At 42.0% G+C, this 26,586-nt stretch overlaps 1 protein-coding gene across 1 annotated transcript in view; it reads right to left on the reverse strand.

The window, feature by feature from the left end:
- The window catches only part of BRF1 (BRF1 RNA polymerase III transcription initiation factor subunit), a 219,934-nt gene that overhangs the window by 173,895 nt on the left and 19,453 nt on the right, over positions 1–26,586 (reverse strand). The window contains exon 2 of the mRNA XM_024194413.3: positions 20,490–20,570. Coding sequence (XP_024050181.2) covers positions 20,490–20,570 — 81 coding nt within the window. The remainder of the gene's footprint in view (positions 1–20,489; positions 20,571–26,586) is intronic.

Raw genomic sequence — 26,586 nt, forward strand, 5'->3', positions numbered from 1 at the left:
AGAGGAGGACCTGGCACAAGAATTTTCAGCATTAGAAATAAAAGGACAGACTGTAGAAATGATGCAGAGAAGTGGCAGGACTTAAGACGCTGCCTGGGTATGTGGGGCAAGGAAGAGGGAGGAGTCAAAGACAACTCCCAGGATATGAATTTGAGTGCTGGGGAGGAAGGTGGTTGATGGTGAGGGTAGAAAAGCAGTTTGATTTTGGTCACATCAGGATTTAACAGAACTTGTTAGCTCCATTTTTTTTATTTTTTATTTTTAATATTCATTAATTTATTCAGACAGAGGTGAGGAAAAAATAAAGGGAGAGAAAGAGGACACTGAAAGGGAGGGAGAGAAAGGAAAAGATGGAGTGGTGCATAGTGTGTGGACTGTGAGGAAAAGAGGGAGGGGGGGTTGGATGATACAATCAGTAAGTAGATGGAAAAGAACATCCAGAGTTCAAACAGTAAAAAGCAGCTTAACACTGACATCTAAGTGCTGAAAAGGGAGAGAGAGAGAGAGAGAGAGAGAGAGAGACCTATCCCTGGGCCTCTTCCTGCTCCACTGCTGCAGCTCCCAGACCTTGGTGGGGAAATCCTTGCTACTTCTATGTCTTGATGCTCTGCTGATGCTGTTTACTCAAACTAAGCTGCGTTAATCAGAATTTGTAAACTCAACTGTAAAAGGTTGATTGATTGCTCTGTAATTCAAACTAATGTAGGTTGTTCATGATTAATTTTGAAAGCACATTTAACAGAAGTTGTGTTGTCTGTTATTTTTTCACCCAAGAAGATTCTACTGCTGAGATAAAATTAATACATGTTTAATCCTTAAACAGTTGAAAGGCTGTCTTGCTCGTGAGAAGTGTGAACACACATTTATCTTTAATGAAAGGTATTCCTTAGCTATCTGGCATTAAAGGATTAGAAAGAAAAAATCACTACAAGCACTTCAAGACAGAGCTATTGATCATAACAGTGCATTGTTCTTCACTCCTATCAAAGCTTATTTATGCTCGGTTTTAATCTCTCTGTTTTGTTTGGACAGTGTTTTTACATCAAATCACATTTATATTCACATTTTTAAATGGCATAATTATTCTTAGTGATTTCTACAATGCATGTCTACCATTTATAAGTCAGTTGTTACCCTTACCACAACAGATGGCACATTACTGCTGATCTGCACACTTACTCCATCACCCATCTACGTCACTTCTAGATTGTTCTAGGCAGAGGAGATTTGCTTATGACTAGTGATCTGACAGTTTTAGAAAGGATTGCTTTTTCCCATGATTTTAAAAGATATTTTTCAGCCATACCAAAAATGTCAGAACTTGCTCTACAGAAGTTATAAACCACATTGCAGTTAACAAAAAATAAATTTCATAAATCAGCAAACTGAAGAAAATTCAAAGTTACAGTTCATTGCCCATAGATAATTTTCCCAGGCAAGTGCCATCAACTTCTGCAGAATCTGAACTTCTGTTTCATATTAAACACTAAAAGCTACGTTTCTGTTATGTAAAACCTTTCAATATAAACGGAGTACAAATTGATGCAGTGGCGTCTGTCTGCTAGCAGTCAGCTCCAGTGACTCTGCAGATGGTAAGAGGTTTTCTAAACTGCGGCAGAGTGAAAACAAACAAGAGCCTTGTCAGCTTTCAATGTTCTTCAGAATCCTGTGGGCATCAGTGAAACTGAAAAGAATCCTGTTAATTACATTCTGCAGCAGCTTGGGAAACCAGAAACAGTAGCAGAGGAGCCAGGCATTGGAGTTATGCAATGAGGAACTACAAACTGATGCTGGAGAAGGGATAGAGCAACAAAAACATCCCCCATTGCAGCAGCTATATAGCGGAGACAGAGAGATATACACTCCGTATCTCAGCAGCCATGAGCCTAGAGGAAAAAGAGTAACAGATACCCCCCCAATCAAGCTCACAGAAACCATGGGTCTTCAGATTTATCAGATGCTTACTAGATCGAGGCTGATATGAAAGATGAAGAAGCCTCTGAGCAGGGTCCAGGGAACGACACCCTGGCACATAAGAATGGCCATACTGGATCAGACCAATGGTCCAGTATCTTGTCTCGGACAGTGGACAGTACTTCAGAGAGAATGAACAGAACAGGGCATCTAGCCCAGTATCCTGTCTTCTGACAGTGGCAAGTGCCAGACACTTCAGAGTGAATTAACAGAACAAGGCAATTATCAAGTGATCCATCCCATCGTCCAGTCCCAGCTTCTGGCAGTCAGAGGTGTAGGGATGCCCAGGGCATAGGGTTGCATCCCTGACCATCTTGGTTAATATCCACTGATGTGTCTCTCCTCCACGAACTGATATAATTCTTTTTGAATGAGAGTCAATGTGATGCACTTGCAAAAAAGGCTAATATCATTCTGGGGTGTATTAACAGGAGTGTCATACGTAAGGCACAGGAGGTAATGGTCCCACTCTACTCGGCACGGTGAGGTTTGAGCTGGAGTACTGTGTCCAATTCTAGGTGCCACACTTTAAGAAAGATGTGGACAAATTGGAGGGAGTCCAGAGAAAAGCAACAAAAATAATAAAATTTTTAGAAAATCTGACCTACTAGGAAAGGTTTAAAAAGTGAGCATGTTTAAATCTTAGGAAAAGAAAACTGAGGGGGAATCTGATAGTCTTCAAATATGTTAAGGGCTGTTATAAAGAGGATGTTATCCTCCATGTCCACTGAAGGTAGGACAAGTAGTAGTGGGCTTAATCTGCAGCAAGGGTGATCTATGTTAGATATTAGGAAAAGCTTTCTAACGATAGTAAAGCTCTGGAATAGGCTTCCAAAAGAGGTTGTGGAATCCCAATCATTGGAGGTTCTTAAGAACAAGTTAGACAAACACCTGTTAGGGATGGGTCTAGGTTTACTTGGTCCTGCTTCAGTGCAGAGGGCTAGACATAATGACTGAAAGGCTCCTTCCAGACCTACATTTCTATGATTCCAAGATAAGGTGGGTGAGAAGGCAGAAAACATGATATGGGGGTGGGATGGGGAGGGGAGATAAGTTGTTGAGAAGAAGAAAAGACAGTTACTGAAAACTACACAAGACGAGATAAACATTATCTACAATGGAAAGAAAAAGAAAGAAAAGTGAAGGGAAGCCAGGAAGGAAAAGGAAGTATAACAAAAGTAAGATGTCTAAAGTTTAATACAGATTTAAAACATTTTATATATAAAAGATGACAGCAGTGCCCAGCTGTTCTATTCTTTCACACAGAAGAGGGCTGGTGGCACAAAACTTGGTCCTGAAGGTAGGAGGCGTCAGGTAATTTTTCTTGAAGTCCTAATTAAAGAATTAAACTCTGTCCTTAAATAATCACCTTCCAACTGGATATTGCAGTTACAGAGTTACATATAAATTTTAGTACATGTAGACAATGGAAAAAGTTAACGACTGAGCTTCAGCCTCCACATTTAAATTTCCTTTCTTTTAACTGTTAGTCTTAGATTAAAAATAAATTCAGGCTAAATTGCAATGAGTCTTGGCTGTAAAATGATGTGAATCGGTGATGTTATTTATCAAACCAGTCTTGAATGCTATCTGTTGCTGCTTTGAAATGAAAATTTGTGCTTAAAGAGTGTGTGTGTCACATATTTCAGCAGAATTACCATTCCAAAATTTCTTCAGATTTTCAGACTGCCCAAGTAAAGATTTCTTAAAATGTAATATGAAACCTATGTACTTCAACATGGCTGGTGTGCCCCTGACAGAAAATAGTGTTAGCACATTTATATGGGTAATGTCTGTCTGAATATGAAAATACATTTAATCCTTGCCATTCATTTGAATCTACTCTGGGAGGAAGGGTTTCTTTATTCTTCCTTTACAGTCCTAATCTAGCTAACAAAAAACAGAAAAAGAAACATAAGAACATAAAGAACAGCCATACTGGGTTAGACCAAAGGTCCATCTAGCCCAGTATCCTGTCTTCCAACAGTGGCCAATGCCAGGTGTCCCAGAGGGAATGAACAGAACAGGTAATCATCAAGTGATCCATCCCCTGTCACCCATTCCCGGCTTCTGGACACCAGCCCTCCCATCCTGGCTAATAGCCATTGATGGACCTATCCTCCATGAACTTATCTAGTTTTTTGAACCCTGTTATAGTCTTGGCCTTCACAACATCCGCTGACAAAGAGTTCCACAGGCTGACTGTGCGTTGTGTGAAGAAATACTTCTTTTGTTTGTTTTAAACCTGCTGCCTATTAATTTCATTTGGTGACCCCAAGTTCTTGTGTTATGAGAAGGAGTAAATAACACTTCCTTATTTACTTTCTCCACACCAGCCATGATTTTATAGACCTCTATGCTATCCCCCTGTAGTAGTCTCTTTTCCAAGCTGAAAAGTCCCAATCTTATTAATCTCTCTTCGTACAGAAGCTGTTCTATACCCCTAATCATTCTGGTTGCCCTTTTCTGAACCTTTTCCAATTCCAATATATCTTCTTTGATATGGGGCAACCACATCTGCACAGAGTATTCAAGATGTGGGCATATGATATTGCCTTTATATAAATCCATGGTATTTTCTGTTTTATTATCTATCCTTAGCCTTTTTGACTGCCATTGCCTCTGATGTTGTCCATAATGACTCCAAGATCTCTCTCGAGTGGTAACAGCAAATTTAGACCCCATCATTTTATGTGTATCGTTGGGATTATGTTTTCCAATGTGCATTACTTTGCATTTATCAACATTGAATTTCAACTGCCATTTTGTTGCCCAGTCACCCAGTTTTGAGAGATCCCTTTGTAGCGCTTCGCAGTCTGCTTTGGACTTAACTATCTTGAGTAGTTTAGTATCATCTGCAAAACAAGAACAAATTAGGCCAGGGGTGGGCAAACTACGGCCCGGGGGCCACATCCTCAAGCTGCTGCCAGGGAGCGGGGTCCAGGGCTTGCCCTGCTCCGGTGCTCCAGCTGGGGGCTTGCCCCACTCCGCACGTGCTGTGGCTCCACACAGCTCCCGGAAGCAGCGGCATGTCCCCACTCCAGCTCCTATGGGTAGGTGCAGCCAGGGGGCTTCGCACGCTGCCCCCACCCCAAGCGCAGCCCCCGCAGCTCCTTTTGGCTGGGAACCATGACCAATGGGAGCTGCAGAGGTGGCGCCTGAGGACAGGGCAGCATGCAGAGCTGCCTGGCTGAGCCTCCGCGTAGGAGCCGGAGGGGGGACATGCCGCTGCTTCTGGGAGCTGCTTGAGGTAAGTGCCGCCCGGAGCCTGCACACCTGACCCCCTCTTTCACCCCAACCCCCTACCCCAGCCCTGATCCCCCTTCCTGTCCTCCAAACCCCTTGGCCCCAGCCCAGCACACCCTCCTGCACCCCCAACCCCTCATCCCCAGCCCCACCCCAGAGCCCATACCCCCAGCTGGAGCCCTCATCCCGCCCCCAGATCCCAACCCCCCTGCTCCAGCCCGGAGCCCCCTCCCGCACCCTGAACTCCTAATTTCTGGTCCCACCCCAGAGCCCGCACCCCCAGCCGGAGCCCTCACCCCCTCCCACGCCCCAACCGCGAATTTTGTGAGCATTCGTGGCCCGCCATACAATTTCCATACCCAGATGTGGCCCTCGGGCCAAAAAGTTTGCCCACCCCTGAATTAGGCCCTATAAGTTCAACTTTTCACCTCAGTAAAATATGGAACATTAAGAAAAGGAGAAAAAAATCCCTGAATTTTTAGGGGATAATGAAACAAGCTATAAGAAAGTATAAACGTGAGTGTATGACTAGGGATTGATGATGTAAAATTAAAGGAATAAGCAAGCACAATATTAGGAAAACCTTCCTTTACAATAAAACCTACTGGACAGCATAATAATCTCCCAAGGAAAGTGGTGGAAACCCCCATTGCTTGGGACATCTGAATCCTAACATAACACCACATGAAAAAAACACGCAATGGGGAACAATTTGATATTGACAGGCTAGATGGCTCCATTTGTTAAACTCCTATGATTTTATGAAATTTTAAATATTTCAACAAACCTTAACATCTATAAATGCTAGACAGTCTCCAACTACACCTCTACCCCGATATAACACAACCTGATATAACACAAATTCGGATATAACGCGGTAAAGCAGCACTCCGGGGGGGGCTGGGCTGCGCACTCCGGCGGATCAAAGCAAGTTCGATATAACGCGGTTTCACCTATAACACGGTAAGATTTTTTGGCTCCCGAGGACAGCGTTATATCGAGGAAGAGGTGTATTTAAAGTATTCTGTACGACTGATACATACAGAATAGGAAAATTTATCAGGTTATGTGAAAATTTCCTTTCTTTGAGTAGTAAGGTCCACAGATCCATTACAATGGGTACAGTATTTCAGCCTGCTTTCAGATTGATGGTGGAACAAGATCTATCAGTCACTGACAGCAGGGGAATGCCCCACCCAATGAAATTCCCTCCAATTGGGAATTCCAACTTCCATTCTATTTTCCTAAAATTACATATTGCATTAATTATACTTGGAAGAAAAAGCAATGATTTCTGTTACTGCAGGCCATGGGGATAATTTCCCCTAATGAAATAAACCCAAATCTTTGGATGTCAGACCATCTAGAACAGAGATGGAAATTATTTGTCTTCAGAGTGGGCCAGATATATGGACCTTATTAATCAAAGAACATTTCCTTTCAAGTAAACAAAGATACATTTTCCTATTCATTATATAAATGTACACAGCTCCATTACAGCAGTGTGCCTCCAACGTGGGAAAAAACAGTTACCTACCTTTTCATAACTGCTGTTCTTCAAGATGTGTTGCTCATGTCAATTCCATTCTAGGTGTGTGTGCGCGCCCACGTGCACAGTTGTCAGAGATTTCTGCCTTAGTGGTATCCGTAGGGTCGGCTGCGGCGCCCCCTTGAGTGCCATGTTCATGTGTCAGTATATTAGACGCCACCGACCCTACGCCCTCAGTTCCTTCTTGCCAGAAACTCCGACAGAGGGGTAGGAGGGCGGGTAATGGAATGGACATGAGCAACACATCTCAAAGAACAACATTAGGCGAGATAGGTAACCATTTTTTCTTCTTTGAATGCTTGCTTGTGAGAGTCACCTAGAATGGAATCAACATGAGCAGTGTCCTTGGAGGTGGGCTCGGAGTTCACAATCTGAAGGCTTGTAGTAGTGCCCTACTGAAGCCAGCATCGCCCCAGACCTGCTGAGTAAACGCGTAACGGGACATGAACTTATGGACGGACGACCAGGTGGCCACTCTGCAGATGTCATGGATAGGCACTTGGGCCAGAAAAGCTGACAAAGGGGCCTGTGCCCTGGTCGAGTGGTCAGTTACAATCGCCGGGGATTACACCTTCACCTGATCATAGCAGTAGCAAATGCAGGCAGTGATCCACGACAAAATTATTTGTGCAGATCTCGCATCCTGTCTGCCACTGCGACGAACAATTGCGTCAACTTGTGGAACGGCTTAGTCCTTTCAATGTAGAAGGCTAACGCCCTCCTGACGTCTACGGAATGCAACTTACACTCCTCCTCCGATTTATGTGACTTTGGAAAAAAAAGACAGGTAAGAAAATGTCCTGGTTTGTATGAAACTGAGAGACTTTAAGCAGAAAAGTCAGGTGTGGTCTCAGCTGAACCTTGTCCTTGTAAAAGACCGAATAGGGCGGTTCTGAGATGAGTGCCCTAACCTCTGAGACCCAGCAGGCAGATGTTATTGCAACCAGGAATGCAACCTTCCAAGACAGGAGAAGGAGAGAGCAGGAAGCCAGAGGCTCAAAGGGGGGTCCCGTGAGCTGCAACAGCACCAGATTCAGGTCCCACAGAGGAATGGGGTCCTTGACGTGCAGGTAGAAGCACTCGAGGCCCTTGAGGAACCTGGCCATCATATCTTGGGCGAAAACTGACCTACTCGCGAGCGGCAGATGGAAGGCCGAGATAGTCGCCAAGTGGACCTTGATAGATGAAAGGGACCGGCCTTGGAGTTTGAAATGCAGAAGGAGAGAGGAAATTTCCTTGTTGCTTGTCACAGCTCCCAAATAAACTACCAGGGAACCAGCACCACTACAACATTTTCTTCCAAGACTAAATGTTTGCTTATATGCTAGCAAAACCTTGTAAAAATATGTGTAACGGCACTATCTAGTGACCTTTCCTATAAGAATATTTTAAAACATTGTTGTGCATTATCTCTATGAATGTGGGATTTGAGTAGAAGAGCTGATTTTAATTCTGGTCATGAATAATCTGAAAAATGTCAATCAAAATGCATGCCTCAGTAAACAGAGTAACAGCTTGAGACCCCACTAAAAAAGAGCAATTCTTTTTAGTCTAGGTTTAGTCAATTTCTGCTGGTAAGTGGGGAAGGCTCTCAACAGCCAATTTAAGAAATTTAGGCATTCCTATGAATGCTTTAATATATCAATGTTCATTTATCATTTGTCTAAAGAACAGTTTTATGTTCTGTACTGAAGAAAGGACATCTCTGAACTAGTGGTAGTCAAGCCCAGGTTATTAAAGTGACAGCCTTTAAAGTGGTTAAGAGTTAAGCAAAATGAATGAACCATTTCAAAGTGTATAGGAAATGTGTCTACGTTTAAACAACTGTTTTAGAAATATTGTTAGGCTATTAAACTCCATTGCTGTTCAAGATGAAATGTCAGAGAGCATTTAATATCACATTGAAAATTCTTCAGAGAGCTTGAAATGGAAAAGTGCTCCCCAAAGCTGCAGCCCATCTAAAACAAAGGCAGTGACAAAAATCCTATTAGAACAAGATATTTCTCCTCATCTTTCTCATTTTTAAATTGCGTGGATAAATTATCAGTCAGCCCAGCTGGGGGAAGGAGGGGAGATGTGTATAGACCTGAGGTACTGCAAGCAGTGTGTCCATCTGCTAGCAGCAGTCAATGAACAGAACATTTTTAAAAAGCCTCCCACCCAAGTTCAGTCAAGCCAAAAGACTAGAACAAAAAATAAAAAAAAATAAAAATACACACCACCACCTTCCTCCACTCTGACTGCAAAGGCTTGAAAGTACCAGGACGGTGGTATATAAATATACATGTAAAAAAACCCACCGTTGAATCAAAGGGTGAGCTGATTTCAGCTGCAAACCTCTCTGTCAATGAGAGAACACATTTATTCTTTTAAGACCAACGGTGCTCACAAACTGCAAAAAAATTAGATTTTACTTCATAGGCTGCCAATAGAGACAAAAAAAGTTTTTCCAATCTGTGGGAAAATATTGTAGTTTGGGCATACAGCTCATTGCTTTTCTATCACGATACACTGTTGAAAGACATTGCACTGACAGCACACAAAATCAAAATCTTCACCACCCACAAAACGAATATAGAAAAGAAATGGAAGTGGGTCAAATTCTCCTGAGCCAAGTCAAGAAAACTGTTTGCCCATGAATGCTCCATGGGCCACAGAATCTTTCCCCACAGCTTGTAGAATCCCGGCAAATTTATTCTAGAGCACCGTTTCTCGCATGTGGCCACCAGGGGATTTCCCTGCAGCCATAACAGCTTCCTTAGGGGGTGGGGGGGGAAGGCGGATGCCCCTCCCCCTTCCTCTCCCTCCTTGTTGCTCCTGGACGCGCCACTCTGCAGGTCTCCGGAGACAGGTGAAGGAGCAAGATGAGTTCTCTACCGGGGGGCAGGGGGGAGGAGAGGGCAGGAGGACTTAGTGGAGCTCGGACTTCAGCCTTGGGGTGGTTGGGCGGTGGGGAATTAGGAGCCTGGCTGCAGATTAGTGCTCCAGCCTCCAAACCCAGGCTGCGCAGAGGGGGCTCCAATCCCTGGCTCTGGCTGTGTGGTGCAGACCCCCAATCCCACCAGTGGCCGCTGGCCCCAGGCTCTCCAACCCCCAGCCTTAGTCACTGACCCCAGGTGACGATCCTGAGCTCCAACAGCTGCTGGACCTGGGTGCAGATCCCTGGCGCTGGCCTTGGGCCCGGCGGGTGCTGGCTCTGGATGCCAACCCCTAGCCCTGGCCGTGTGGCAGCAGGCACAGACCCAAAGCGCCAGCCCCAAACCCCTGTGGCGGCCAACCCCCTGCCGCGCACTCTGACCCCCAGCCCTGGCCACTGACCCCGGGCACTGCTCCTGGATGTCAGCCCTGGGTTCCGGCAGGTGCTGACCACGGCGCCAATCCTCAGCCCCAGACCCAAGCCCCGGGTGCAGATTCCCAGCCCTCGTCACACAGCAGCGGGCACCAACCCCAGGCTCCAGCCAGTGCTTGCCTTGGATGCCACCTTCCAGTTCCGGTCATGCAGGAACAGGCTCCAGTGGGTGCTGACCCTGGACACTGACCCCTACCCCAACTGTGCGGCAGCAGGCGCAGACCCCAAGCGCTGACCCCTGGCCCCGGCCACACCAGTTTGCTCCGGTACAAAGCACTGGGCCCCCAGGATGGCTGCTCTGGAGTACCAGGCCTCCTTCAGACTCAGGATCTTCCACAGCAGCATTCCTATTTGCTGTGGTTCCAACCCCCAGACAAATCTCAGTCCGACAAAGGCCCAGCCGACCACTAAGCTATCATCTGACCCGATTTAGTCCTACCCACTCAGGCTGGGAAGCAATTAATTATGGGACAGGTGTGGCAGGTCTCATCTCCCCTTAAAGGGATCAGTCACTCTGTAGTTTCTGCAGCAGATGCATCACCCCTATCCAGCAGGCATTTTGGCCCATGTATTTGACATGTATAGTCAAAGATCTATGGCCCCATCCCTCTCCAGAAATCCTTTGCATGCTGCCACAAAAGGGGCCCAACAGAGTATACCTCTGAAGCGTGTAAAATGTGAAGTCCACTGTGTACACTCCCCATGTCCTACTCCATGCAGCAGAATCACACTAGTCCTGTATTAGTGGCCTTTGGCTAATACATGCCAATGGGCATGGCAGGATATAACCCAGTGAAAGCATCCTTGTATCATTCAGCTAAAGTGCCTCAAGCTCATTCAGTGAAGTGAACTGAGAGTACATTTTCAATGTGTCAAGTGAGGAAGTAGGGGCTGCTATAGAATGTGGTACATACAGATGAGATTTTTCTCTCAGAAATTATGAGTTACTTTGTCTGTAAAGTCATCTGTCACATCTCAAACACATATTAAAGAAATGCTTATCGATAGTCATCATGCCATGCAGCACATTACCGTTATCCTGAACAAGTGCTTCTTCACTAGCTATGTCTGCTCATAAACCATTAGGATGTGTTAGACGATCTCTTATAATATGGCCACCCTGAATAATAGTTCACTGCATAAAACAAGTGGATATTTTAAGCACTCTGTATGCAGTACATGACTTCACATTTACAGTCTCTGAGTAGTTTAATGTTAACTGTTCTTTTAAGTACAGTTTCATCCAAGTTCATTTGCTATTAGTAATTTGCCAACACACATGGTGCACATCTAATAATCTAAAGGGAAAATGCTATCAACTTAATGGGAGTTTGGCTAGTCTTAAAAACTGCTTTATGGTTTAAAGTAGAAATGATTTTATCATTATACAAGAAAGTACCATTGCATTCAGCTTGGATATAAAACCTAAATGATAGAGCTGAAACATTTGATTGACTAGAAACAACTTACTAACCACAGTACATTAGAGTGAATTATATGAATAGTGTTAAACATGGATTTTTATTTTCATAACAAAATCAAGCTGTAGACACACAGAAAACTTAAAATATTATAACAATGTACGTTACCATTATTTTTTGAACTCACTCGACAAATCTTTCCCTTCAAAGCTAAAATTATTTCCTTTTAGGAGCTTATTACAAAATACAGATTACAAACACAAGAGATTATTTTTGGGGGGGGGAGAAGGGGAAGAGGGATTATGTGCAGTTATCTACTTTCCGGCAGGATATAAAACTATGAAGAGAATCAGGCTTATGAATAACCCAGTCTAAATTCATCTGATTTGAATGGTGATACTGTACAAAATGGCTGTTTTTTTTAAAAAGTGTTAGCCCACCAGGTATACTATCTTGATAGATTCATAGAATATTGGGGTTGGAAGGGACCTCAGGAGGTCATCTAGTCCAACCCCCTGCTCAAAGCAGGACCAATCCCCAACTAAATCCCCAAATGGCCCCCTCAAGGATTGAACTCACAACCCTGGGTTTAGCAGGCCAATCCTCAAACCACTGAGCTATCCCTCCACCCTTGATATAAAGGATCTTCTTGAGACACAAGTTCCAGTTACCTACAAGCTATTTTTTGAAAGAGATTCACCGTCAGTGAATTCCTCAAAATGTGATACATATTGTTCTAGTCTAAGTTTTGTATCTTACGGAGACACACATATCTCGTAAGTTAAAAGAGAAGATTTTTTTTAAAGGAACCTAAACTTTGGTGTTTGTAAGTAAGAACATTCACAAGCATGTACTTTAGAATCAACTCACCCTTCATTTGCCTTCCAAGAAAGAAGCTAAGATTGGTGTTTCCCCTGAGGCAACTGTTATCTTACTCTAGCCAAATAATGAACTAAGAGAGAGTAAAGAGGTAGTAGGAGAGAATAAAGAGTAAAAGGAAAGAATTGTCAATAGTTCCTTCAATTCAGGGGTCAAAACTGGGCCAGCTCACATTGGCTCAGCAAACCAGTATTTTATTTTTTTGGAAACTGCATCACAGTCTTCAGATTTTATTTTTTAAGTAAGTATAATCCTTACAGTAGCAAAGAATCTTCAAAATATGAAAAAAGTGTAAACCAATAGAGATGTCTGCTTGAGTCTACATAGAGCCTGAACAGTAACTCTGCCAGATGTGAACTGCCCCATTTCAATTAACTATTTCCCTGCTGGGGGGTGGGGGGGGGGAGGAGAAATTATGTCCGAATTTAAGGACAGAAGGGAGCACCAGATCATCCAATTTGACCTCCTGTATATCACATGCCACCAGATGTATTATGAAGCAAATCTTATTTTGGGATCTCAAGAGAGTAGGTGGGTGTGACTATGTGCAGAGTTTAGGGGAATACCAGTGAGAGGGTCATCCCTCCCCCTTGCACAACATAGGGGTCAAATTATCTCCAGCAGACATAAATCTTTTTGACTTGACATATCAAGATATCCTAGTTCTCCACATTAAAAAGTTATGGGACCAATCAGTGTGCAGAATGATCTGAAGTATGTCTGAGTCAAGTATCATTGCAGAAATCTCATAGAAGTTAGAGTAGTTGTGCCAATTGAGCATCCTTTTGATTCTTAAAATATTCAAACCAACCAACATTTAATCCAGCAAAAAAAAGTTTTAAAATAAGTTTGACAATGATAAAAGCAGGGGGGAAAAGTATTTCTAGAATATAGAAAAAATAGAATATAGAAATAATATTTCCATTAAGATTATCCTGAGAAGATGCTGGTTTATCGAACGGGTACTTTTTTAATACACCACTCCCTCTTTACTCTATACCATTCCCTCTTTACTCTATACCATTCCCTCTTTAGTCCTCTGACCCTTCTTACCTTAGTGTGTTCCTCCATCTGTTTCAGTGATAGTTTCCTCAGTGTTCACAGTTATTGTGCATCCCCCGTTATCTGGCTCTCCTATCAAACTGGGAGCTCCATTCTACAGAGCTACAGTTTGGAATAATGTATTTAGATGCTGTTCTTCAAAGTCTTAAAAAAAAAAAAATGACAAAAGTGATTCTTCAAGAAGGATCTGAAAGAAAGGGCAGTGGCCCTTCCGGTCAGTTCACCTGGGTGAGTTCCACGCACAAGGGGTAGAGTACAAGAAGGTGTAGACATACTTGTGCAAGAAGCTGGTGAAGGATGGTGTCATTGGTTTAGCAGGGACAGTAGGGCGACAACAAGAAGGGAAAGAGTTGTGATGGGCCTGGAAGGAGAGGAAAGGGAGCCTAAACTTGCTAGAGTAAACAGGGAGAGCCAGCAGAGCTATTAAGCAGTTCTGTTTTGGCCATGTAACGATGAGATACCCAGATAGAGAGGTCAAAAGATAGTGACACTGATGCAGGACTGGAGTGGAGCAGTAACTCACTGGAGAAAAGCAGATTGGGGAAACAGTAAAAAGATAAGATCACTCCAAGAGAGAGAATGGGTCAACCCATCAAATGAGAGGCTAAAAGACTGACCACAGAGACAGGAGGAGATCAAATGAGAAAGCTCTACGTCAATGACAGGAGGAGAAAAAGGGAGGGAGATGGCATATCTTGGGCTATCATTGCTTGTTTTTTTGTTAAATAAAAGAAGTGTCCTTTATTTCTATTCCTTTTAACCCATTTCTTCATCCACAGCAGTCTACCAGTGATACTGGTAAAGGGCAGAGCTCTCTATAAATGCTTAAGATAAACCAGGTGCACCAAGACCCAGTGACGGCAAAACAGTAAGTTTCCAAGTACAAAAGAAGAGACAAAAATGCATTCAGAGAACTTCTGCCAAAGTTCCTTATTGTTTAGCCATGAATATAAAAAAAATCCATTACCTACATTAATATTCATAACAGGAATAAGCAGAACAACTATTGGCTTAAAGAAAGGAGTAAAAATACATTTCAGTAGCCCAGAAGTTACATTAAATATAAAACTGTACATAGCTACAATCCTCAAACTTCAGTTTACTGGAACTCAAGTATCTATGCCTAAATTAAAAGTAACTAAAGACATAATTATGCTATTGACCACCTTTCCCATTTCCCCTTCTTTCTGACCACTGAAGACTGTATGAAAGCATCAGTGCTCACAGACATAGTTGGAAGTAATTTGTTCTTGAATCTGATATGGATATAGCAAGAGCAGATTGCCTGCAAGGAAACAAGAATAAACCAGCTATTTAGAGAGATTACATAATCTAGTGTAGTGTTGCAAAATGAGATTTAAAGAGACAAGAGTCCTGAATTTCATTATTGTAAATAAGTAAGTACCTATAAAGCCCATCCAACACAAAAGGAATTTCAAAAAGTTCAGCAGATGAAGAAGTCAGTGTCTTTTTATAAAAAAAATCTTATTGATGGATCCCCCTCTCAAGGTAGAATACATTTGATCCAGTTTAATTAACTGGACTGCAATTATATTAATACTTTATTTCTAGCTCTTATTCCTGTTTGGTGGGTAATGGCATCATTTAAATGGCTTCATTTTTTCTAATGTAAAATCCATTAATCGAATGCTGAGATACAATTCTCGCCTCACAGATGTGCAGATTTGAACAAAAACCACTTTTGAGGTCCTGAGTACCAATAAGAAAGGATATACATCTTACTTGTTGATCTTGTGTAACTGGGTATTAAGTGCATTAGCAAAGTACAGTATATTATAAATGAAGCTCTGGTATGCAGATATTGACAAAGGCAGTGAATATCATCTATCATTGGATTAATATTTTAGCAAATTTAAATAGGACTGAAGTTTTATAACTAAAGCCACTTCCTGAGTAAATAAAACACAAGTATCTTTTGGTTCATCAAAAACAGCCAGAAGATATGAACCACCATGAACTACTGTTAAAAATAGCAAGAAAACAAGCAGCTAAGGCACAATAACAATAATACATGGAATATACCTATCTCATAGAACTGGAAGGGACCTTGAAGGTCATTAAGTCCAGTCCCCTGCCTTCACTAGCAGGACCAAGTACTGTCCCTGACAAGTTTTTTTGTTGTTTTGTTTTTTTTCCCCCAAATCCCTAAATGGCCCCCACAAGAATTGAACTAACAACCCTGGGTTTAGCAGGCCAATGCTCAAATGACTGAGCTATCCCTCCCCCCCAACTGAAATCAAGGAGTGTCCTCAAGAGATGCCTTCCGAGTTCTTGGGGGATATCACAGCGGGAACTGTGGGAAGTTAACTCTGTCTACTGTACATACAACTGAGTCTAAACTTTTCAGGCCTGAGACCTTTGTTTGGAAGCTATATAAAACAAACAAATCAAAAAATATTGCAGGAAAAGCCCAGAACTGCTAAATAGCATGTGTTTGATATTTCACTCCTTTGTTCTTCCATTTGGGGGCTTTGAAGAGCCACCAGTTACCACATACAGGTATTTAAATGAAAAACTGCTTTTTACCAAGTTCATAACAGTCTATAATCACATCACTTACACAAATGATAGCCAACGTGCATAGCAACTTATATTTTGCTACTAGTTTGGCCCATTCTGACCACTATACGAAGTGATTAAATTAGATATAGTGGGCCAAAGTCAGCCCTTTTGTAACTCCATTGAAAACAGCGAAATTACAGCAAAGATGGATTTGGCCCAGCATCAGTTTCTATTTTTAGCAGGCTGCTGTCCTATTGCTGGATTTTTCCCCACATTAATGTAAAACATACAGTATTTTTGCCAGAGCAGTCATGCCAGAATTCTCAGACTACACAAAGCCTCTGTCATTCTTCCTAGCTGCTCTAGAATACATTAGGTGACAACCTTTAGAATTCCTTGAGTTCCACAACCTGTCTCTGCTTCCCATGGACTCATCTTCTCTCTGGCAGCACTCTTACAGAGCAGAACTAGAAAGAAAAAATTGAGTATTTACACTATTAAAAACAGAAGTACACATCCATGAATGGAGAAACACCAGTGTGTAGGAACAAATCCATCTCCTAGGAGGTACACCTCTACCTCGATATAACGCTGTCCTCGGGAGCCAAAAAAAAAAATCTTACCGCGTTATAGGTGAAACCGCATTATATCGAACTTGCTTTGATCCACCGGAGTGCGCAGCCCTGCCCCCCCAGAGCACTGCTTTACCGCATTATATCTGAATTCGTGTTATATCGGGTCCCATTATATCAGGGTAGAGGTGTATTTGAAATAATTAAAGAAAAAATTCCTGCTTCTGTAGCAATCTCAATATCAGCTTATTTCACCAGGCTATTTGCAACTAGATAAACTTCACAAATGCAAACTTTATGGGATGAGTGCACAACTCAATTACTACACATCTATTTAATATTTCTTCTTCAAATTAACAAACTATAGCACCCAAGGACAAGAACACTGTGCTTTTTTTAAAAAGTCATGTACCAATGACTTCATATTTTCTAGGCAATGAACATTCACCACACTTCTCTTTAAAAAATGCAAGGTAATGTAAATAATTAGGCCACTATACTATAAGTGTAGATGCAATGATAATATCATGACTAAGGGCATATGCTGACAGGGAGAGATTTTATAACTTTGCTCCCATAGCTCAGTTTGTCATTATGGACCCTGCAAAACTTAAAATACACCAGCCAACCTCCTCCTTATGCAGAAGCAAAAAGAAGGGCCTTACCAACCAGGATAGCTATATGTGTACTACAGACTGTTCTTGTAGTGTCTTAGCAAGCACACTGCTGTACACACCGAGAAGGAGTTTCTCACAGACATATTGGCAGCTAGGCAGATGCAAACTTGCTACAGAGATTTGAGTCCAAATTCCCTTTTCTTGAATAAAGGAAGATACACGTGATGGAGTGGAGGTAAGGAGACCATGGATAACCTCAGAGCAAAATATTGACTGTTGTAAAACTATTTGAAAGAAAGTTTCAGTTTAGGTATCCATAATTACTTGAAAAAAAGAACAGGAACTAACAAATTTATTTGAGCATAAGCTTTCTTAGGCTACAGCCCACTTCTTCGGAAAGCTTATGCTCAAATAAATTTGTTAGTCTCTAAGGTGCCACAAGTACTCCTGTTCTTTTTGCGGATACAGACTAACACGGCTGCTACTCTGAAACCTATAATTACTTGGTAGAAGACTGGAACTCTGAAGTAGCACAAAACAGGGAGGATCATAGTTACAGTCCTACCAAATTCACAGCCATGAAAAACAAGTCACGGCCCGTGAAATCTGGTCTCTCTCCCTCCCCCCTCACCCCCGTGAAATCTAGTCTTGTGTGCTTTTACCCTATACTATATAGATTGCACAGGGAGACTAGCGTTTCTCAAATTGGGGGTCCGGACCCAAAGGGGAGGTCACAAGGTTATTTTATGGGGGTCGCGGTATTGCCACCCTTACTTCTGCGCTGCCTTCAGAGCTGAGCTCTTAAGGCTGCGCCCTGCCAGCAGCAGCGCAGAAGTAAGGGTGGCAAAATACCATACCATGCCACCCTTATTTCTGCGCTGCTGTCTTCAGAGCTGGGTGGCCGGACAGTGGCAGCTGCTGACTGAAGGCAGCGGCACAGAAGTAAGGGTGACAATACCATACCATTCCATCCTTACTTCTGTGCTGCTGCTGGCGGTGGCTCTGCCTTCAGAGCTGGGTTCCCGGCCAGGAGCCGTCCCTCTCCAACTGCCCAGCTCTGAAGGCAGCGCTGGCGTCAGCAGCAGCGCAGAAGTAAGGGTAACAGTACCGCAACTCCTCCGCCACAATAACCTTGTTACCCCGCCCCCCCCCCAACTCCTTTTTGGATGAGGACCCCTACAATTACAACACCGTGAAATTTCAGATTTAAATAGCTGAAATCATTAAATTTACTATTTTTAAAATCCTATGACTGTGACATTGACCAAAATGGACCGTGAATTTGGTAGGGCCCTACTCATAGTGAAGAGGTTCATCACACAAGTGGCCAATACACACACAGCTCAGCATTATTCTCAAGCAAACCGTTCATCCAATTCAGGAGATACATTGTCAAATTCCAGAGAGCAACATCCAGTTCTGCTCAGCACAACACACAGCCTCAGAGAGTAACTGAAAAATAGAAGGTACTTTCTAGGTTTTAAGGACTCCCGAAAAAGAGGAGGCTAGTATATTCAAAGAATAATATTTTTTTCAGTATTTTACTTTTCTAAAGTTAGCGTTACAAATATTGTGAAGTAGCAGCAAAGAGTCCTGTGGCACCTTATAGACTATGAGCTTTTGTGGGTGAATACCCACTTCGTCGGATGCACCCACGAAAGCTCATGCTCCTATACGTCTGTTAGTCTATAAGGTGCCACAGGACTCTTTGCTGCTTTTACAGATCCAGACTAACACGGCTACCCCTCTGATATTGTGAAGTAGATAGTTGTACATAACAGCCACTTTGTTTAAAACTTAAATATCTGTCCAAAATTAATTTTTAGTTAAGGTTCATTCCTTCACGTAATTAAACTTCACCTATTGATAGAATTTTCAAAGTCTCATGAGGTGATCATGTAACTTTGGGCCAAATTCTGATATTGTTGCTCACATTGAGTAGCACTTTACTCCACTGTTAGCCCCACTAACATGGTGTATGGTACTATTCAGCATGAATAAGGGTAACGTAATCTGGCCCTATATCAAATTACTCTACAATTATTTATTTGTGCAGATCAGTGTTATCCTCCCTGTTTGTATGCAGGCACAATTTTGGCAACCAAGATTTCCTTTTCTAGAGTTGTATGTGTGAAAGCCTGTACTCAGGAAAAACATTTATTTTAAAATATGCTGTAAGAAATTAGGATGATTGGTAAGATATTGATGGACGCCCACCTACATCACCTTTTGCGAGTCTTTAATGTGACAAAAATCAATCAGCTGTCACCTCAAGAACAAAAGGCAACACTGTTGATTAGCCAACAAATGGCAATGTATATCTGTGGATAAAAAGTAACATCATCTAAAACTGGAAGATTATTCCATTTCTAAATTAAAACCTCTTTCATTGATTAAAAAATTCAAAAGGGTAATTTTCAATTATACAAACGACATTAAAATGTATACCATGCAAACATTGTGTTTTTAGGCTTGTCTACCTTTTCCCTTATTTATACCCTCTTTGGAAGCTTGAAATTAATTTCTTCTCCCTCTCCCTCACCTCCCCAATTAGAGTTTTTTATTGTAGGTATATTTGAATAAGTCTTAATTTAAAACTGTATGAAAATAAAAGCAGTGGAACACTTATGCTTCGAAATAAATGTGCATAAAGCACTTCAAGAACTTTGCAAATTGATAAGATGATAAAAAGGTACAGTACGCTATCTGCTAATAAAAAGTACAGTGGACCTGCCAACCTTGAAAAAGCCCTTTTAAAATACTGTCAAGTGCCATTATCATTTATCCAACAACTATATGATCTCATAAGGCAGATTTATAATAATCCAACAAGCGCACAATGTAAAATCAGCAGTAGGGAGAATTACAGACTTGTCTACTCTACTGAAAATAGTTATGCAAGGGTTTGAGGTCACTTTCAAAACTAAATATTAAACATCAATCATAGAATATCAGGGTTGGAAGGGACCTCAGGAGGTTATCTAGTCCAAACCCCTGCTCAAAGCAGGACCAATCCCCAATTAAATCATCCCAGCCAGGGCATTGTCAAGCCTGACCTTAAAAACCTCTAAGGAAGGAGATTCCACCACCTCCCTAGGTAACCCACTCCAGTGCTTCACCACCCTCCTAGTGAAAGTTTTTCCTAATATCCAACCTAACCCTCCCCCACTGCAACTTGAGACCATTACTCCTTGTTCTGTCATCTGCTACCACTGAAAACAGTCTAGATCCATCTTTGGAATCACATTTATGTTGAGCTAAAAATCGTACAACAACAAGACTAAAGTTTGCAAGTACCATTCTGGAGAGTCTGTGCTCGCGATTCCTTTCCCAAATTGACATGGAATCCTCCTCCTAATGATGGTGTTTTACCGGCACCTATGGGGGGAGGGGGGGGAAAACAAAGAGTAACAATTATCAGATACAACTAAAGCATTAAAATAGATCTTACAATGCATCCCTTTCATTCAATACTTTTACAATGTATGATGGGCCAAAATTATGGTCTGGTAAGGGTGGTAACATAGGGATTTGAGGGGTGAAAGGCATAGCACACAGAATAAATTGCACTGAGTTTTTCTCCACAATCTCTCGCCTGGGCTACTCCAAGGTTAGCTAGTGTAACAATGTGCCGCCCCTTACTCCAGAAAAAACATTAAGTCATAATCTAGCCCTCAATTGTAAAATCTTTCTCGCAGTAAACCACAGAACAACTGCTCATTTATATTTTGTTTGAGAAATGTTAAATACTGAATTTTATTAGCTAAACATCTACATTACAGAACAGAAAATGTGGTCAGCGTGCAAAAGGTTCTGTGTTAAGGCTAGTATATACACACCTTGTACATTGAAACAGCTGCAATACAAGTCAAGCACACATACTGTAAATTGGGTCACAGAATTGTGTGTCTAAAATGTAGAGTCGATGAAGCAATCAGGTATTAAAAAATGAGATGGAAGGTTAGAAAGTAACAAATCTCAGCAGAGTTGGAGGCCTTGTCTACACTACCGGGGTAAGTTGACCTAAGTTATGCAACTCCAGCTACATGAATAACATAGCTGGAGTCGACGTAGCTTAGGTCAACTTACTGAGGTGTCTACATCGCGCTGCGTCGATGAGAGATGCTCTCCCATCGACTTACCTTACTCTTCTCATTCCGGTAGAGTACCGGAGTCGACAGGAGAGCAATCTGCGGTTGATTTAGCGCAGGGGTAGGCAACCTATGGCACACATGCCAAAGGCGGCACACGAGCTGATTTTCAATGGCACTCAAACTGCCTGGGTCTTGGCCACCAATCTGGGGGGCTCTGCATTTTAATTTAATTTTAAATAAAGCTTTTTAAATATTTTAAAAACCTTATTTACTTAACATACAATAGTTTAGTTATATATTATAGACTTACAGAAAGAGACCTTCTAAAAATGTTAAAATTATTACTGGCACGCGAAACCTTAAATTAGAGTGAATAAATGAAGACTCGGCACACCACTTCTGAAAGGCTGCCAACCCCTGATTTAGCAGGTCTTCACTAGACCCGCTAAATCGAACCCCAGTGCTTTGATCGCAGCAGCGTCAATCCCAGCTAAGTGTAGACATGCCCTCAGATGCACTCTTACCTTGCTAAACTAGCATATCCTAAGGGACAGCTGCTGCACTGAGTGGCTTTAGTGTGAGCAGGCTACTTGAAATCAACAAGAATATTCACAAGAGTAAGGGCTGCACAACTGGCCCCTAAACTATTAGTGATGAATAATTGGATTGTTTCACAAAAGATGATTTTTTCAAAAATAACCATAAGGTTAATGTGACAAGTTGGACCCCTTGGGAAACCACCTGATGTGCTGAGATACCACTGAGTCTACCTGTTCCGCCAGCATGGGCCCCCTTTAACCTGTCTTGCTGAGCCAGGCTCTTAAAGCCTCCTCTAACACACACACCAGCAGGGCCACACCCAGCTGCAGATCAGCTCTGGGAAGACTCAGCTTAAGGGACTTGCTCCAGCACTCCCATGTCCACCTCCCTTGGAGTGCAGAACCAACAATGTATTATGAAATTCGCCCCCTCCCTCAATGTGGAGAGAGGTGTACACACTTCTTGCCCCACCCAGTTAAAATTACAGAAACTAGGTTTAATAATAAACAAACCAAATTTTATTAACTATAAAAGACAGATTTTAAGTGGTAAAAGGGGTAACAAACAAAACAAAGCAGATTACTAAGCAAATGAAATCAAACACGCAAAGTACGCTAGTTTCACTAAAGAAATTGGTTACAAATAGTATTTCTCACCCTAGATATTGTTGTGAGCAGTTTGCAAAATTTCTGTGGTTCAGAGTTCGTTATATTCCTTTTCAAACCTAACTCCTGTCTCAGTCTGGACTCCCCCACAGCCTTCCCTTTTGCAGTTTTTCTTCTTGGGCAGACAGGCCATGGAGAGGAGAAGTCTTGTTTGCTTTCCTCTCCGCCCTTAAATAGGATTTACATAAGGCGAGAATCCTTTGTTTCCCAAAACTTGGCCACCCTTCCCTTACAGTGGAAAGTTACAAGAAGTCACAGGTAATGTTTTAGTATCATCAGGTGACAAGACCACCTGACTCTGTAGCATCACAGCATCCATGAGTCAGTGGCAGTATGGAGCATCCACAGGAAGACCAAGCTTTTCACAGTCCATTGTCCTCGCTGATGGGCCATGAGCCCTGTCTGGCTTTTCCATTGTTGTACCCGAAGTGTTCGCAGTGGGCATCACCCAAAGCAGCATAGTTGAAATACAGATACATAGTCAATATTCCTAACTTTAGATACAGAAATGATGCAGGCATACAGATTGGATAATCGCATTCAAGAAATCATAACCTTTCCAATTATCTCTCACATGAGCCATCTTGCATAAGGTATATCTGAGTTATGTCATATTCATATCATAAGCATATTTTCAGAAAGAATATGGACTGACACATCAGTTACCTCAAGCAAAAAACCTTGGAAAATATCAACTTTAACGGCAAATCAGACCAAAATGCTAAAACCTGTAGTACTGAATATGTATGCTGTTAAGTAGTTAATTATCTGAAGAATATTTTGGACTCCAATAGTCCTCTCTTTAGGGTGAGAAAAGGAGAAGATATCATGTTCCTATCAAATCCCCCCCCCATTCCTCCAAAATTAATGGAACTACATTCTTCCATATGAGTACAGCTGTACAAGACACTCTCTAGAGCCAAACACCTTTCTACAATGAGACTCTAGCTAGTGAGATACTTCCCTCCTTTACATATCATCTGGAAGTAATTCCAGGCATTCTCTCCCACACACGGCCTCCACAATAACGTAAATTCAAGAAGTGAAGAACTGAACTTGGATCCCAGATTGTTTCAGCCCCATGGAAATATGCTGCACTGCTACTGACTTGCTGGGATAGTGCCCACTCTTAAATGCTTAAATTAAATTAGTTGGAAAGATGTACAAAAAAGACAAAAAGTTAGACAACACATTCCTATGAAAGCTTTCTGGACAACACTTTTAAGCTTGATTTTCCATACCAGGGTATACAACCCTTTGAATCTGGTCAGGTTTTCAATACTCTCCACTCACCATGGTGACAAACCAACTTCTTTAAGGAGCTCCTTTCAGCCAAATACTTCAAAGGCTCTAGATGTGGAGGCTCCACAGTTTAAATGTTACAGCTCACAATCCTCATTAAGGAACCAAAACACTCACCATGGCCTCTGACTCCCAATGTGTCTGTCTCTAACCTCACTGTTCCCTCCATCTCAGACTGCTGTGGAAGATAATACATCATCTCTCCATTCCCATATATACAAAATGGCCAAATCCTTAAATGCTCTAAGACAAACTAATTAGCTATAAAGGACAGGGCTTTCCAAAGCAGAGTGTTCTAGAGCAGTGGTTCTCAACCTTTCCAGACCACTGTACCCCTTTCAGGAGTCTGATTTGTCTTGCATACCCCCAAGTTCCATCTCACTTAAAAACTACTTGCTTACAAAATCAGACATAAAAACACAGAAGTGTCACAGCACATTATCACTGAAAAATTGCTTACTTTCTCATTGTTACCATATAATTATAAAATAAATCAATTGGAATATAAATATTGTACTTACAATTCAATGTATAGTATATAGAGTAGTATAAACAAGTCATTGTCTGTATGAAATTTTAGTTTGTACTGACTTCACCAGTGCTTTTTACGTAGCCTGTTATAAAACGAGGCAAATATCTAGATGAGTTGATGTACCCTGTGGAAGACTTTTGCGTACCTCTAGGGGTACGCATACCCCTGGTTGAGAACCACTGTTCTAGAGAAGTGCACAAAGATTTCATTTAGTATTAAGAGGTCTAACTACCAACATGCATTTCAAGATTGGCTCATGCTGGTCAGTATGTATTACTATCATTTTTCTCTTTTAAAGTACAGCAAAAAACTAAGGCCCTGATCCTGCAAACACTTACACTAATGCCTAAATTAAGTAGGTGAGTAGTCCTGTTGAATTCAACTGAACAATTCAGGTGAGTAAAGTTAAGAACATATATAAGTGTTTTGAGATACAGCTAGAGCCTAGGAGAGTTGAAAATAAAATAAGTTATTCTTAGACCAAACAACGTGTAATGGAAAATATTCTAATATTAATTATTTGTATTATGATAATACCTAGAGGCCCCAGTCAAGATGTGCTAGGATGTGTATACATATACATACATACACACACACACACACACAAAGAGACAGTCCCTCCCCCAAAATCTTACTGTCTAAATATACCAGACAAAAGATCAGAAAAAAAGGAGTATTGTAGTCCCCTTGACATTGAAACCCATCTACTAGGAAATGGTCCAGTTTTGCATAAGCCAAACAGGCACAGCAGATAGATAAGGACTTTCAGTTACTACCAACATCAACTGGATTCGAACTTGTAATTTAGACATAAAAGATTATCTCCCTATCCACTAACATATGTGGAACACTTCACCTATTAGGACTAACAGCATAGAAACAATTATGCTTCTCATGTTTTATGCTTTTTCTACCTTCTCATTCCTTGTTGCTAAGAAAGTTTTCACGAAAATAAAATTAGAGTGGTGCTAAAAAATATGCACCTCTGGCAAAAAAAAAAAACCCCAACAAAGTGGAACCAATTAAAACAACTCTACAACCAACAGAACACCACCTCCAGGAGAAACCACTACACCATGACCTGCCACATGGCTATCACATGACACCACATCATCATCAATCCATCAAGACTACCCCAAACAAGAACTGAAGGATCTGTACTTTCCAAGGGACCAAACTTCTGTCCCATCATAGAACCAGGTATCATACTAACACGTGGAAACCTAGAAAAATTATTCCACCGACTCCACCTCAAAGAATTTTTCACAACAAAGATGACACCACCCACAACTACCATATCCCACCGACAGACATAAGAAAAAAGAATCGTCTGACGAGACGTGCCTCAGTGGATGAAACCACACATTGGATGATTACATTGATTGTTTCAGGAGGTTAAAAAATAGACACTGAAATCCTCAATAAAGAATACTTCCACCACAATCTCTCTACCACTGAGAGGACAGCTATACAGTCCCTGAAATCCAAACACCAGATAGTGATCAAACTAGCTGACAAAGGGGGCGCTATTGTAGTCCTTAATTATGATGACTGTCAATGAAGCAAACAAACAAGTCTCTGGACACCACCTATAATAAAGAACTCAAAAAGGACCCCAAAACTCATTCTTCTTGATGCCATCAGTTATTAGCTCTCCTTCCCCACTAAGTAGAAGACCTTCACCTTCCTCCATCTTTCTCTTGCTTCTAGTGTATTTAAAAGACAATTTAAAAAACAGTTCTTTATGTCCCTTGCTAGGACTAACTCATTTTGTCCCGTAACCTTTCTGATTTTGTCCCTACATGCTTGTGCTATTCTTCTGAACTCCTTAGCAATTTGTTAATGTTTCCATTTTTTGTAGGACTCCTTTTTGATTTTCAGGTAATTAAAAAGCTCTTTATGGAGCCATAGGCGCCGACTTCCCCTCTTTCCCCTGGGTGCTCGATCCCACCTCTGCCCTCGCCCCCACTCCACCCGTTCCATGAGGCCCCGCCCCCATTCCAACCCCTTCCCCAACTCTTCCCCCTCCCTGCCCTATTCCAACTCCTTTCCCAAATCCCCGCCCCGGCCCCGCCTCCTCCCCTGAGTGCGCCACATTCCCACTCCGCCCCCCCGGAGCGTGTGAACGCCACCAAGCGGCCGGGCGGGAAGCGCTGGGAGGTAGGTGGAGGAGCAGGGACACGGCACGCTCAGGGGAGGAAGAGGAGGGGAGTTTGGCTGCCAGTGCGTGCAGAGCAACCACTAATTTTTCCCCATGGGTG

Source organism: Terrapene carolina, unplaced genomic scaffold (genome assembly GCF_002925995.2).
Source record: "Terrapene carolina triunguis isolate 2854851 unplaced genomic scaffold, T_m_triunguis-2.0 Scaffold189, whole genome shotgun sequence".
NCBI lineage: Eukaryota > Metazoa > Chordata > Testudines > Emydidae > Terrapene > Terrapene triunguis.